General features: G+C 46.7%; 1 protein-coding gene across 2 annotated transcripts in view; it reads left to right on the top strand.

Moving 5' to 3' along the window:
• FAM83D (family with sequence similarity 83 member D) overlaps positions 1-16559 on the top strand; it is a 35899-nt gene that overhangs the window by 17159 nt on the left and 2181 nt on the right. Inside the window, exons 1-3 of one of the 2 annotated variants that reach the window (XM_039323660.1) lie at positions 8037-10838; positions 12212-12379; positions 15022-15146. In XM_039323660.1, coding sequence (XP_039179594.1) covers positions 10569-10838; positions 12212-12379; positions 15022-15146 — 563 coding nt within the window. In that variant the 5' untranslated portion in view covers positions 8037-10568. Of the gene's footprint in view, positions 1-8036; positions 10839-12211; positions 12380-15021; positions 15147-16559 lie in introns of those variants that run through there. The other variant, XM_039323659.1, reaches the window with a different exon arrangement.

Raw genomic sequence — 16559 nt, 5'->3', positions numbered from 1 at the left:
GCAAAAATCAGGATCCGCCATTGTTTTTGAACCTCGTGGATTCCCGGGCTTCCATTGGGAGGTGTGGCTTCTTCCCCATTCGCCATTTTGGAAATTGATCTTCCCGCCGTTTCCCCTTGGGGGCGGGGCCATCACCCGGACTCCATTTTTCCGGCAAACAAAGGGTTTTTTCCCTTGCAAGGATCTGAGGTTACCCAAGGAAATTGAGACAGAGGAAGGAAGAGGGAAAGCAAAAAGAACCGTTTTCCTATCGTGGTCTGTTGCCACAGCCACAGACTGGGGGGGAGAGAGAGAGATATAAACTGCACCTTGTCTGGACTAGGTGAGGAGGTGAGGAGGAATATTCTTCCCTAACTGTTCCTATAGTGGCCTTTAGTCACTGCCTGGCAGGATCTTCTGTCCAAAGAATGCTGTCTGTCCGGCCATTGTTTGTATAGGCAGAGGAGGGCACAGTCCCAAGCATCTGCCTCTGATCTGCGTACCTCATTCCCCCATCCCAGGCATTTCCTACTCGGGGTGTCTGGCACAATGGCAGACAATGTCTCGTATTCAGTCACACAGGTCCCTCAATTGTCCCCCCCACAGCAGCAGCGAAAACGCAGATCCTCTGAATCAGAGGTGGGGGGGAAGAAGAAAGCTAAAACAAAGCACCTTACTCAGAAGGGACAGTCTAAAACGGCTGAGCGAGAGGCTTTGAGGAGACATTTGGCTTTAGAAAGACAAATTAGCAGGGCACAGAGAACCAATGCCAATGGGACAAATTTGGTTTCCCCTGTCCCAGTGGCGGCACCCAGCACAGAACCTACTGCCGAGGAAGTGCTCAAGACTTGGTCTCCTCCTGGGGAAACTGAACAGTTAGATTCCTCCAATCCCTCCTCACCAGCTTCTTCTCCCTCACCCGACCACACTCCAGCGCCTCACCCCAGCGACAAAGCGCAGGGGAACATATGGTCGGCACAATTTCAGGCATTCATGCAGGATGCATTCTCCCAATTCATGGCTTCCAAAGGGCAAGTGGCCTTTCACACACCCCGTAAGGGACGAGCTAGGCCACCCCCTACCAACATCTCTGAATCTTCCTCTCAACTAGGAGAGGGTGACTCAGTAGATCTTGACATGTCAGACATGCCCCTATCGGAGGACGAGGAAACCGCACCTGAGCAGGAGACGAGCTCTGGCCTCTTTAACCCAGCGCTCCTAAAATCACTCCTGATAAAGGCAGTTTCCACAGTCAGCCTAACATCAGTACAGGATGAGAGGCCATCGACAAGCAAGGAGGCCAACCCTCTATTTGCCAAAAAGGTCCCACAGGACAAGTACATTCCATGTGCGGAGGTCTTCATGACCACGCTGGAGGAACAATGGTCCTCACTTGCAAGCCCACCGGCACCTAACAGCGCGGAGAGGAAGCTTTTCAACCTATCTCCCTCCTTCTCTAACATGTTAGAGGTTCCCACTGTAGATAACCCCTTGATCTCATTATTCTCTACCTCCGCGATTCCAGGAGACATGGCGGAGGTCTTGAAACCTGAGGAGAAGAAATTTGAACACTCCTTCCGGCGTTCCCACATGGCTGCAGCCTGGGCGGCCAGAGCAGCCACCTCATCATCATTCTTCGCGAGGGCCTGCATCATGTGGCTGAGGGAACTGCAGGGCACGGTGCCTCCAGACCAGGTCAGAGTACACCAGACATTGGCCAAACTCCTCGCGGCCTCTCAGTTCATGTCTGACGCTTCACTGTACGCAACAAAGTATGCGGCAAGATCCATTGCGGCCACAGTGGCCTCGCGTAGGCTACTGTGGCTCAAAAACTGGAAGACAGACCTGAGGTCCAAATGGCGTCTCTCGACGTCCAAATACAGTGGAGAGGCCCTATTTGGTTCCATTCTGGATCCACATGTCAGCGAAGGCAGAGACAAGAAAAAAATCCTAGTACATCCGTCAAAGAAGTTAGACAGGAGAGGCAGTCAGGACTTCCGGAGGCAGGGCTCCCGCCCAGGAAGCCCCTGGGAATGGAGGCAGCCCTTTCGATCAGGGCAATCCTGGGACTGGTCCAGAGGCTTACGATCCTTCTACCCGAGACAGGATCGAACCCAGGATCGCCAAAGCCCGGGAGCCAGGGGCCAGTTCCAGTCCAGACGCCCATATAGAGGAGCGGGAGGCAGATCCTTTAAGCGTACCAAGTGACGCCAAACAGGATACACCCATCGGGGGTCGGTTAGGAAATTTCACCGAGGTCTGGGAACAGACCACTACCGACGCCTGGGTCCTGGAAACGATCAGGCATGGCCTGACCTTAGACTTCTGTTCTCCCCCTCCAAACCGGTTCATCAGATGTCCCATCTCCAGAAGAGTACACAAGACAAGGCTGATAACTTCGGCCATAGCTCACCTCCTGTCAATTCAAGCCATAGAGAAGGTACCAAAGGAAGAGGAAGGAAGAGGATTTTATTCTATCCTCTTCGTTATCCCAAAGACATCAGGAGGGTGGAGAGCAATCTTGGACCTGAAGGGCCTGAACTATTTCATAAAGTACAGGAGGTTCAAGATGCACTCCCTAAAGTCCATACTAGCCAGCGTCAGGGAAGACGATCTACTATCCTCAATAGATCTCACAGAGGCGTACCTACACATCCCCATCCACCCCAGCTACCGGAAATTCCTCAGATTTACCTACGCGGGGCGACATTACCAATACAGGGCATTACCCTTCGGACTGTCGTCAGCACCAAGGGTATTCACAAAGATCTTAGCTGTACTAGCGGCCCATCTCAGGTTGATCCCGGTTCGCGTCCAGTTTTATCTGGACGACATCTTGATCCAGTCCAGATCTCGGGAACAAGCAAGGGCAGATCTCAAGACCACAATCCGAACCCTACAGGGGCACGGATTCTCGGTCAATCTAAACAAGAGCCACCTCATTCCCTCAAGGAGACTGCAACACCTGGGCGCGGTGATAGACACGTCACAGTGCAGGGTATTCCTTTCCCAGGAGCGACTGATCAGCATATCCAAGCTAATCCACCAAATTCAAAGGATCAGGAGAGTGCCCTTGCTACAACTCTCGAAGCTCCTGGGGAAGATGATATCTTGCATGGGCATCATCCCATGGGCAAGGCTACACTCGAGGGAGTTGCAGTGGTTCCTCCTACCCTACCAGAGGAGGAACCTCAGCACCTCCAACAGGAGTGTGCTGGTACCAGCACAGGTGATGAAATCACTAAAATGGTGGCTATCCCCCACGACACTCAAGGGGAGCATATTCAGGGAACCGAACAGGGTCACACTCACGACAGACGCGAGCCTGTTCGGATGGGGAGCCCACCTGGGAACACAGATAGCACAGGGCCAGTGGGGACAGAAGGACCTGTCACACAGCATCAACTGGCTAGAGCTCCGGGCCATACACCTGGCCCTCCGCCATTTCTCACACCTAGTAACGAGGAGGCACGTCCTCGTACTAACAGACAACGTAGCAGCCAAGGCACATGTAAACAAGGAGGGAGGAACGAGATCAGTGGAACTAATGAAAGAAGCATTGGCTCTGGCTCGGTGGGCAGAAGCCAATGTGAGTTCCATCAGAGCGGAACACATCTCAGGGGAGACAAACACCCAGGCAGACTCCCTGAGCAGAGCCAAGGTGGACCAGTCGGAATGGCGTCTGGACCCGGCTCTCTTCGAGGAGATCTCCCGGAGGTTCGGACAACCGCACCTAGATCTATTTGCCAACCACAAGAACACACAACTCCCCAGGTTCTTCTCCAGATTCCCGTCCCCGGGATCGGAGGGAACGGATGCTCTCAGGTGCCGGTGGCCGGCGCAACTCCTGTACGCCTTCCCACCGCTGCCACTAATACCGGCAACCATACGCAAGATGATCGTGGAGGGCGCAGAAATGGTCTGCATTGCCCCTCACTGGCCACGGCGCCCGTGGTTTGCCGACCTCGTGGACCTTTCGATATCACCTCCGTGGAGGATTCCCCCGGACAGGGTAAAACTCAGTCAGGGCAAGCTCGTACACCCAGACCCCCAGTGGCTACAACTAGCCGCTTGGCATTTGAGCGGCAAAGCTTAACTAAACAATCTTATTCTGCAGGGGTGATATCGATCATACAGGCATCACGAAGAGCGTCCACTAATAGGATTTACGACGCTACATGGAAGGGATTTTGTAGGTGGTGCGCTTCGCTTCACCTAGACCCGACCGCAGTATCTATCCCCAATATCCTAGATTACCTATTGGAGGGTCTTAATAAGGGCCTGTCAGTCAATACTATCCGCAGACAGATATCGGCCCTCTCAACTGTACTCTCCTGCGACAACTTAACTTCCCTAGCACAACATCCAGCGATTAATGCCTTTTTAAAAGGGGCATCTAACACAAAGCCCCCAGTCATACACAGGTACCCGTCCTGGAACCTGCCTAAGGTCCTTCTAGCCTTGACATCAGCACCCTTCGAACCTCTTGAAACATGCTCACTCCATCACCTATCACTGAAGGTAGCTTTCCTTGTGGCAATTACTTCAGCAAGAAGAATCTCAGAACTAGCAGCACTGTCAGTAAGGAAGGATCTGTGTACCTTTTTCAAAGACAGGGTCGTTCTTAGACCAGACCCGACCTTCATCCCGAAGGTAAATAGCATCTTTCACAGATCTCAGGAACTTACGCTTCCTGATTTCTGTCCAAGACCCAAACATAGGCTAGAACACAGATGGCACAAGCTAGACGTACGGAGAGCACTGTGTTTCTACGTGAAACGCACCTCGGCTTTCCGAAAGACTGAAGCATTATTTGTGTCCTTTCAACCATCAACTATGGGAAAGAAGGTATCTTCTTCCACCATAGGCAGGTGGATCAGAGCCTGCATAGCGCAGACCTATGTCTCACAGGATTTGCCAGCACCCACTCAGGTGACTGCCCACTCAACTCGGAGCGCAGCCACATCTGCGGCGTGGCTAACGCAAGCTCCGGTGGAAGAGATTTGCAGGGTCGCAACCTGGTCCTCACCTTCGGTTTTCATTCGACATTACCGTTTAGACTCCCTAGCAGCAGCAGACGCGGCCTTTGGCAGAAGAGTTCTTCGTATCTGCTCAGAGTTCGGTAGCCTAGACATTCCCTCCCAGGGGGACATGAGGGCTTTGGTATATCCCATCCATTTGGACTCTACAGTCATCCTGCTGGAGAAGGGGCGTTGTCTTACCTGAACGCCTTTTCTCAGCAGGATGATGTAGAGTCCAAGCCCACCCAGAGGATAGGTCTAGGCAGGGATATAATAAAGATATAATAAAGAGCTGCAATGTTAATTCCAACAAAGTTTCTCGCCTAAGTCAAAACTGGGGTCACGCCCAAAGGAAGGGGTGTGGCCGAAGTTTTTACCCAGTCTGCCAGGCAGGAAGGCCGTCATAGAACCCATCCATTTGGACTCTACATCATCCTGCTGAGAAAAGGCGTTCAGGTAAGACAACGCCCCTTCTCCTGCATGATGACTGAAGAATCTACCAATGGGTTATTTCAGTCCTCCTGCCCAATCAGACCAAGTTGTCAAGTTGTCATGCCTCCTCATTATCTGGGACCTCCCAGTTTTCATCTTGGTCTTTCGCCCATTAGGACGTGATATCTTGACTCTCTGTTGTTTGGAGCAGGTAAGACTAGATTTTACAGATTCATTGGTGGATTCTTAAGATTAGGAGAATTAGTAGAGATTATTTTCCTTTCTGGAACTTCTGAACTAGTTTCCCTTTCTTCAGGGTTAGGGGAGGACTCCTCTCCACGACTGGGGGGGAGGGGCGGCTCTTTCCCTTTTCCGAATCCAGCAGTTTGCTGAATCATTACAAGAATTCTTACTAAAAGAAGTGGGGAGAGTTTCCCTTCATGCAGGTTATAGGGGGATTGTTGTTTACCTTCCCAGTAAGCGCGCGTGTGGTTCTTTCGTCTGTTGGCCGCCATTTTGAAGCCTCGTGGCTTCTTCTATGACCGGGCAGGGTCAGGGATCCTTATAGTGGCTGCCATTTTGGATCCGTGGAAGACCTTTTTGACGAAAATTTTGATTTGCTGCAACATCTCTGAGAGGCTTGCTAGAGCGAGTGACAGGGGAAATCCCTTTTGCTGTTTTTTTTGTTTGTTTGTGACTGCCGCTGAAGAGGAGGGAGCCTCGCGGTGCGGCGGTGAGCGTTTTCGTGCCTAACAGCTGTTAGGCACGATTCCCAATTTAGTTCCCTGAATAAGTAGAAAGCCTTGAATTTAGCCCCATTTGATTTTAGCTACTTTGGACTGTATTGGAGGCTCGGCTTAGTCTCCTCTTCCAGTTTCCTTCCCCCCCCTCTCCCTCACAGAACCTAGAACGTCCACCATTTTGAGGACATATTTCCTCTGGGCAACGCCCATTTCACACCCAGGCTAGGATGCCATTTTGTGTGAGTGAAAAAAAGGGGGGCTTGTTTAGCATAGTTCACACAAGTTTCATACATTGACATCATCTGTATTAATTTCATTTTGAGCCTTAGTGTTTCAGAAACTACCTTCCAATTGAAGACATCTGTTATCACAAGAGTGTGGATTCAGCAGCGGCACCAGTCCTTCAGGCCTGATCGCCATATTGCCTGTCTGCCCTTCTGCATCTAGTGGCTGTTTCAGGATCCTGACCATCGCCACTATTGTGGGACACGTGTGATTTCACCACCAACCATTGCAGAGTGACGGGCACTTCTACGCCAATTGTGAGTTTAGGTTAGCCAGTGGGCCGACTCACGACAATCCATGTGAAGTCAGTCCCCCTTCACGGGGGTCTCTGACGTCCCTTGCAGACCGAGTCAGTCCCAAAGTCACCTGTGGGTTGCATCTCGAAGGAAATGGCAGAAAACACTGAGCCACATCCTTTGGACACAGACATCACCCCATTCCAAGCTGAGCTGGCACCAGAGGCACCTTTAGGTAAGGCCAAAACCAAATCTAAGCACAGCAGGAGGGCTGGCACGGCAAGCGACAGACAGGCAGGCAATTCTCCCGGGCCCAGCGGTTTTCTGCTGAAAGGGGTCTTGAACTTTTGAGCCCCACACCACCTGACATGGGAGCGCCTCAACCGTCCACTTCGAGAGCTTGGTCATCTGAGAATGTTCATCAGCAGGTCCCGACTCAGACCTTTGGTCAGGTAGGACCACCTCTGTTTGGAGAGGACCTTAATTTGCCCAGCCCATCGGCAGCACCCACTGCTGTTATCGCACCACCTGCTCCGGGGTTAAGGCCTCCGCTAGAGCAGTCTTTCTCCAGCCAGCTCCGAGAGTGGATATCACAGGCTGTGTTCTAAGCCATGGCGTCAGCGGGTCACCAGCAGATGTCTCCTATTTCGGGGCCGCCTTCTGCACCAACAACCGCCACACGTCCTTCACTGGAGCAGTCAGGTATGGTCTCCCCATCTCATTCTCCTGATTTCGAGTCTAATGTTTCAGATTATGAGGGAGGTAAGGACGATTGGTCGGATTGCGAGGAACCCACTTATGAATATCAGCCTATGTCAGAGCTGTTCAATGCTTCACTTTTTCCTGCCTTGCTGCACAGAGCCTGTGAAGCGAGTAAGCTTTCCTCCCACCAGGTCCTAAACCCTCAACCTTTCTCTGATCAGGAAACTAATCGCCTGTTTGCTGAACCAATAGACAAACACCTCCAAATTCCCTGTCCCCCGTTATTCCTCAAAAATATTCAGGCACAGTGGGAGTCACCTGCTGCTCAGCCGACTCAAGGTGCGACTGAGCGCAAAATAGTAGACATGACAAAGACTTTAGTAGACCTCTTAGAGCAGTGGTTCTCAACCTGTGGGTCGGGACCCCATTTGGGGTCGAACGACCATTTCACGGGGGTCGCCAAACAATGCAGTCCGCCATTTTTTCCCCTTTTCCTTAGATGTGCTACTCCCTTTTATTCTATTGGCTTTTGAAAGCCAATAGAATAGACTCTCTTGAATAGAGTCTAATTCTATTGGCTTTCAAAAGCCAATAGGAATTGTCCAGGCTGTCTCTGCCCTGCTGAGCCCACCAAAAGTCCCATTCTGCAAATGGTGCTGCACCAGTTGAGTAGTCCTCGACTTATGATCGGCTGAGTAGTCCTCGACTTACGACCGGTTGGGGTCGCAGCATTAAAAAGATTGAGAACCACTATCTTAGAGGTTCCAAAGGTAGATGAATCTCTGGCCCCACTATTTTCGACTGCCAGTCTCCCGGCAGATGTATTGGACGCCCTTAAGGCAGAAGATAAAAAATCCGAAATGGCCTTGTGCAAGGCACATTTGGCATCTGCCTGGGCAACTAAGGCAGCAACAGCCACTTCCTTCTTTGCAAGGATCTCTATTACCTGGCTTCGTCAGTTACAGAAGAGAATTCCGCTGGAAGAAACCAGGATCCATCAGGATTTGACCAAATTATTAGCCACATCCGAGTATATGGCGGATGTCTCCCTGTATTCGGCCAAACATTCAGCCCGAGCAATGGCTTCCAGCGTAGTCGCTAGTAGGCTTCTGTGGCTAAAAAACTGGAGAGCCGAAAGCAAATATAAGTGGCACACGGCCACAGCCCCCTTCACGGGTAGCAGATTATTTGGGGAGGCCCTAACCCCATATCTCATTGAGAACAAACAGAAACAAAAAGTCAATTCTCATGTAGCAAGGAGAACTACCAGATGGTTCCTCCCTTACAATCGCCGACAGTCCTTTAGGATTGGGGCTGCAACAGTCTGCGCAACCATACCGGCCACCAGCTCCTAAGCCTGAGGGCTCATTCGATAGGGCAGGTTATAGGGACAGAACCAGGTACCAGCCACAAACTAAACATTCCTTTTGTGGCAGAGGGGGTCGCCCCTTCCGTCGCGGAAAATGACTCAGAGGCAACCTTTCCCATTGGCGGCAGACTCACTCTCTTCATACGCCAATGGGAAAACACAACCACAGACTCCTGGGTTCTGCGCACTATCAAAGAAGGCCTGTCCCTGGAGTTCAAATCCATGCCATTAGATCACTTCATGTCTTGCCCAGCCATGAGAAACCCTGTAAAAAGGGGGCTCATGGAAGACACTATCCAACACCTACTCACCATCAAGGCAATAGAGGAGGTTCCCCCGAATCAGGCGGGGCTGGGATATTACTCCATCCTGTTTGTAGTCCCAAAATCCTCTGGAGGATGGAGGGCAATTCTCGATCTCAAGGGACTGAACCTCCACCTTCAATACAAGAGGTTCAAAATGCAAATGTCACATTCCATTTTAACCAGCATCAGGCGGGGAGATCTACTGACCTCAATAGATCTAAAGGAGGCGTACCTACACATTCCTATCCTCCCGGATCATTGCAGGTACCTGTGATTCTGTTACCTCAACCGACACTTTCAATACAAAGCCCTTCCGCCTCTCCTCAGCCCCCAGGATTTTACCAAAATCCTAGCAATGTTGGCAGCTCACTTAAGGCTGGTCCCAGTACGGGTCCAGTGTTATCTGGATGACATCCTGATCCAGTCCCTGTCAGTGTCAGCCGCCCAGTCGGATTTGGCCTTCACCATAAGGACCCTGCAGAACCACGGCTCCCTAATAAATTTCAAAAAGAGCCAGATGACTCCCTCTACCTGCCTGCTTCATCTGGGAGCGGTGATAGACATGGACTCGTGCCTCGTGTACTTGTCAAGAGAGGCGCAGGAGCATCAGAGACCTGGCACGCAGGGTGAGCAGAGACAGGACTGTGTCATTGGCTATGCTTTCTCAACTCCTGGCCAAGCTAATAGTGCCATGGGCTCGGCTACATGCCCGGGACCTGCAGTGTTTCCTGCTTCCGTATCAGAGACAGCATACCAGTACATCCAATCGGTTGGTCAGGGTTCCTCATCAGGTACGTCTCTCACTCGGCTGGTGGACTTCATCAGCTATTCACAAGGGGACCCTGTTCAAGGAGCCCAGTCGAGTTCAGGTGACCACAGACGCAAGTCTCTGGTTGGGGGGCACATCTCCAATCCCAGATAGCTCAGGGTCATTGGTCACAAACAGACCTCAAACACAGTATAAACTGGTTAGAGCTCAGGGCAATAGATCTAGATCTCCAAAAATTTCACACTGTAGTCAGGGGCCAGCATGTACTGGTCCGAACAGACAATGTGGCTGCAAAAGCTCATGTAAATCGGCAAGGGGGCACCCGGTCCAAATCCCTCATGACGGAGGCTGGAGCATTGAGCTCATGGGCAGAGAAACATCTGCTCTTCATCAGGGCTGAGCATATCTCGGGAGAGGCAAATCGACAGGCAGACTTTCTCAGCAAGTCAATAGTGGGTCATTCGGAGTGGATGTTACATCCAGATATCTTCAGGGAGATATCGGACCAATTTGGTCGTCCGATCGTGGACCTGTTTGCCTCCCCGGGGAATGCTCAGCTGCCCAGATTCTTTTCTCGGTTCCCCTCCCGGGGAGCAGAGGGGACGGATGTGCTGTGCAGCAGGTGGCCACAAGGTCTGTTGTATGCCCATTGCCTCTGCTTCCAGCAGTAATCAGGAAAATACTGGAGGAGCAGGCGGAAGTGGTCTTCATCGCTCCTTACTGGCCCATGAGACCATGGTTCGCGGATCTGGTGAGTCTTTCATACTCAGCCCCGTGGAGGATTCTCGACAACCAAAAACGGCTGACACGGGGATCTCCAACATCCAGACCCCCAATGGCTTCAATTGACTGCCTGGCACTTGAACACCTCACCCTGACTAGGGAGTCTTATTCAGCGGAGATGATCGCTATGATCCAGGCGGCCAGGAGACTGGCAACGAACCGCATTTATGACCATACGTGGAAGACTTTCTGTCACTGGTGCAACAAGAATCACGTAAGTCTATCACAGGTGACTATTCCCAGGGTACTGGAATATTTAATGGAGGGCGTCAACTAAAGGCTGGCACCCAACACTATACGCAGACAGTTAGCCGCACTTTCCTCGGTACTCTCATGGGATTCCTCAGAGTCTTTATCAAGGCATCCTACCATCTGGGCCTTCCTTAAGGGAGTCACGAATAATAGACCACCTGTGATTCATAGGTACCCATCCTGGGACTTACCTCGAGTTCTTCAGGCACTAACCTCATATCCCTTTGAACCACTCAAAACGTGCTCGTTGCGATACTTGTCACTCAAGGTCTCCTTCCTGATTGCTATTACCTCGGCTAGGCGCATTTCAGAATTAGCTGCCTTGTCAGTTAGGGAGGATCTGTGCACGTTTCATGAGGACAGGGTGGTTCTCAGGCTAGACCCTTCATTCATCCCAAAGGTTAATACGATTTTCCATAGAGCATAGGAGGTCATCCTTCCTAATTTCTGCCCTCACCCGTCACATGAATTGGAACGGCGTTGGCACACTCTGGATGTACTGAGAGCCTTACGATGTTATATCAAGCACACGGCACCTTTCCGTAAGTCTGAAGCCCTGTTTGTATCTTTTCAGCCTTCTTCAATGGGTCAAAAGGTGTCAGCTTCCACCATAGGTAGGTGGATCAGGGCCTGTATTGCAAGCACCTACGTCTCACTTGCTTTGCCTGTTCCTCCTCATGTGACAGCTCACTCCACCCGCAGTGCTGCCACAACTGCAATGTGGGCAACCCAGGCATCCATTGAGGACATTTGTAGGGCGGCGACATGGTCTTCGCCATCACCTTTCATTAGACATTACTGTTCGGACAAATTTGCGTCGGCTGAGGCCGCTTTTGGTAGGCGTATTTTACAACAAGTAGTCACACCACTTGGGGGTCTGGCCCCAACTGACTCCCACCCTTAGGGACTCTGGATGCTTTGGTATGTCCCATTGGTGGATTCTTCAGTCATCATGCTGGAGAAGGAGCGTTGGCTTACCTGAACACCTGTTCTCAGCATGATGATGAAGAATCCACACCCTCCCCTATTAGATGTCAGTCAGGTCGGGTAGGATACTTGTTATGTTAGTTTCTTTTAATACCTGCTTGAGAGTCATCACGTCGAACTGTTGTCATTGGCTACACCGTCAATGAAAACTGGGAGGTCCCAGATAATGAGGAGGCATGACAACTTGACAACTTGGTCTGATTGGGCAGGAGGACTGAAATAACCCATTGGTGGATTCTTCATCATCATGCTGAGAACAGGCGTTCAGGTAAGCCAGCGCTCCTTTTGTGCTAAAGCCTCTGATAAAATGTTTGTAATATTGGAATCCATTTGATTTTTATCTTCAAGGTTATTGCTGTGGTTATGGACACCTTCACAGATATGGACATCTTCACTGACCTTCAGGAAGCTTGTAAGAAGAGGCTGGTTCCTGTGTATATACTTCTGGATCAGAATTTTCTCTGCCATTTCTTAGAAATGTGCAAAAACTTGGAATTCTACCCTGAACAGGAAAATGTATGTTATGGGACATTTTTATCTTTATGGATACTTACACAGATCATAAATTATTTGAACACTGTTGAAAAAGAGGAGAAAGTAATAAACTAGCTTTAGTAATAATGTTGTTAATAACTAAGTCATTTGATTTTATAAGTGGTATTAACTTCAGGAAGAGGTAGTGAAATGTCTGCCTTTCAAAATGACTTTAGATGATAAAATTTTATCTATACTGACAAAATAGTTTTACAAGTTATCTTACAATCTCTACCACAGAGAGTGTCAATGATGCATCCACAGCTGTAGAAAATAAACAAGTACTTAGATTATCAGTTAGAGCATATCCTATAATCTTCAGTGGTTTGCAGAATTAGTTTAGTATATATCCATTTGATAGCTTAAGGAGGATTAAGATTATCTATCTGTTATCTTTTTTGCCAATTTACATTTAGTATATATGTATATGTATATGTATTTTGCCACATTTACCAGCCTAAATTCTTTCGGCTGGTAAATAACTTCTGCTAGGCTTACTGCCCTATACAATTCTCTTATATAGATACGATATAGCCATTGTAACCTAAGTGGTCTTTCACAGTTGCTGAGTTAGTTTAGTTTCTTGAATACTTTGAGATCCATTACTAAAAAATTAAGGTTCTAGTTTTTCTGTTGCATGCACTTTAAAACCCCATTAAATGGAATATGAACAAAAGATCAACTGATTTTAAGACTTCAAGTACCTAGGCATCCACTTCTAACGCTTCAGTCACTTGAATGGACTTTGTATTAGAGCTCAAAAAGTTTCCAACAGTCTTAAAGTATGCTAAGTCAATAATTATGCTCCTACAGCAATATAATTGTATAAAGCAAATGTTCTGCTTTATACTTTATAAATGCTCTATTATGTTCTGCATAACCTTGTGTTTATAAAGATGCTCCAACTTTAGAAGCTACTAAGTCTGTTTCTGAATGCCATACTTTACCCTCTTTCAGTATGAAATCACTTTTTCATCTGGAGTTTGGCTACATTTCTTTTGGGGGCTGCCTGAGATATTGCCAACTCAAATTTTGGTTAAATCACTTTACCCTACTGTATAGGTTTTCTTCATCATTAAGGAGGCAAATAATTCTGAGCTGAGTGTCTCCACTCAGCCTAGATAAAGCCTTAATCAAAACTAAATAAAGGATTTGGGATTTAGATTTACAAAATCAAATCATCCATTCCTATGTTGGCACAATTGTAAACTCTCCATTGTCAGTTTCTGGCTGCTTCTGTAACATCCTGCATATTTCATATACAGGTAATCCTTGACTTATGATCTGTCACTAAGTGACTGTTAGAAGTTCTGATGGATCTTCTCAGGAAGTCCTTACGGTGCAAATTTAAAGTTTCTCAACATCTGGGCCCTCGTGCAGTCATATGTCTGCACTTTGGGTAATCAGCAACCAGGCTGCATTTATAGCCATTTGCAGTGCCCCACAGTCGTATCACCCTGTTTTATGACTGTTTTGCTAAAAAACAGCATTTACTTACAGTTTTTGGCAAAATTATGCTCCTTAGCATACCATTGGTTCACTTAACAACCACATCATTCATTAAACAAATGTGACAAAAATAATCTAAAATCAGGTTGTGGTGAGCAGGCACCATTTCGGTCATAACTCGAAGACTATCTGTAGTAATGTATGTGTGTTTTTTTTAATTTGATTTCAATTGAAGCACTTATTAAAACTATAGAAAAATATATTAGTCTCCCATACAGCAATTGTATGTGTGACTATTCAGATTCAGATGTTGAGTTAGTAATTCATGTATTGTTAACTTTACATTTACCACTTATGGCATGTGGCATTAATAAACCTGGTTTTCAGAAAGTCTCTTTGATCAAAAAATTCTAGTTTTCTGGAAGATTTAACTTGGATTGCCATGTTTTTAGGAATAGGAATAGGAATATGGGTTGCAGAAGCTAGTTGATATCATGTTATCAACAAATATTTCAGGCTTATATTTTTCTTTTCCTGTATTCTTAATTTTGTATTTTTATTTTGTTGAGCTAGAACAATAAATAAAGGATTTGATTCGATTTCTGCCATTCTTATTTTTTTCCAGTAGTATCCCCCGCAGCAGATTTCTTGACATTTCTTAATACTGTGGCTTCTGTGCCTATTACTAATAAGAATACTGATTTCCTGGTTTCATAGTGCACAGAAGCTCTAATGGAGAAATCTGCAGTTGAAGATAAGGATAGCATTGTGTTGTATAGTCATAAATTTTTGTTTCTGCACTGTCAAGTCCATTTTATCCCTTTGCCATATCAAAGGAATTGAATGGATGAGGCACAGTTCCATCCTTTTAACTGACAGCAGAAAGAAATGTTAAATCACATAGAAGAAAAACAATAACTAAGATTAATTTTGGACAGATTTAATTTTGGAACAAAGAAATGCATGGAACTGATAAGCATTCAGTAGATAAACACGTTGCCCATATAATAATTCCTTGTTTTCATGGACGATGTGAAAGTTGACTTGACACTGCCCCAAACATTTATATTTCACTATATTGTATTTCTGCATTGCCATAATAGCTTTTTGTATGTAGGTGGTTAAAAACATTGCCTTGGTAATTTTGTCTAAAATTTGTGTCATTTTGAAAACAGTTAATGAGAGTCCGAACTATTATTGGAAACACATATTATGCAAGATCAGGAGCCAAGATAATTGGGAGTGTCCATGAGAAGTTCATGCTTATTGATGGTGTAAGAGTGACTACAGGCACCTACAGGTAAAGTATCTGTTATAAATTACGACAAAACTAGCTCTGTTGGAAATAGGCCATGGCTTCAATAGGTGGACAAGCTTTCTCCAGCTGAGTAACCCAGTTGACTTGACATAATTTTCCATAATCCACCAGTATTATTTAGTGCTAATTATCTAGTAATGCAGAAGGGCATCCACACAGGGAAAGCTAATCATCTCTTAGTAGATCCAAGAATGAATATATGTTAATGTTTGTGTATGGAATTTGGTGTGAAAAGCAAGGCTGTGTTCCTTTAAAACATTGTTTTATATACATTTTTATATTAGAATGAAGGGTGGTTCCTTTTTGGGCTTTAGTTTTCATATTTAAAGTGGGTTGCCATCAAATTTCAGCAAGTTGTCTCTTCTGTTTATAAATAAAATGTAGTGGATTAATCTTTCTCTGTAAGACTGTTAATTAATTTTTCTCTCAGAATGCCTTCCCACTTTTAAAAATTATGGAGACCCCCAAAAAGGCTTTTGTTTGAACGAGTTTTATTCATCAATCTTTATTATATTAAAAATTAAAATTGATGTACTCGCTGTCATTTCTCATCACTGAAGGGACTTTAATATTGTATTTTTTTTCAACAAAGGCCGAGAAATTTTGATTTTGTGGACCCTTGAGAGGGTTTTGAAGAACGCCCAGGAGTCTTAGGACCAGATTTTAAGGAACACTACTGTAAGATGATCCAACAAGCTTCAGCTTTTAAGGATCTAAGATTGCTTTTAAAATATGGAGAAAATGGGGACAAGCATACATATATTTGGACTGGAATCCTTATTGCAAGAAATGATATTGAAAAAGAAAAATGCACTTTCATACAGGCTTTTCTCCTTTCCTTTATAAACTTTGTTATTGGAAGACTGAGTTTCATCAAGTTAATAATATCATTAACTTGGAGTAGGTCTAATGAGGTCTGCCTGAACTGCCATAAGCTTATATTTATATGTAACCCGTGGGCTAGAGTTTATTCTTTACTATTATACTTTTAGTCATGGAGGATTCTAGTCCCAGTGGAGTTCTATACTATTAGTGCAGTGCTGACTAACATCCTTAATAAAAATCATAGGGCATTTATTAAAAAATCCAAAATAGCTTTTTATTCATTTGTAAAGAATCTTGTTTATAAACACTTCAAATCCTATGATAGGTGTAGTTTGGTTGTTCATTTATTCAGTTAGGACTAGGAAGGCAGAGATTCAAATTTACCTATGGAATGACTTTGAGCAGGTGTTATTCTATCAGCTTAATCTATTGCAGACATTTAGCTGACTGTGTTCAACAGGTCAGCGGTTCAAATCTCACCGGCTCAAGGTTGGCTCAGCCTTCCATCCTTCCGGGGTAGGTAAAATGAGGACCCAGATTGCTGGGGGCAATGTAAATATATATATACAT

This window comes from Crotalus tigris, unplaced genomic scaffold (genome assembly GCF_016545835.1).
Source record: "Crotalus tigris isolate CLP2741 ecotype Arizona unplaced genomic scaffold, ASM1654583v1 scf7180000024281.4978605, whole genome shotgun sequence".
Classification (NCBI taxonomy): Eukaryota; Metazoa; Chordata; class Lepidosauria; order Squamata; family Viperidae; genus Crotalus; species Crotalus tigris.
This window is presented reverse-complemented; position numbering and strand designations above follow the sequence as displayed.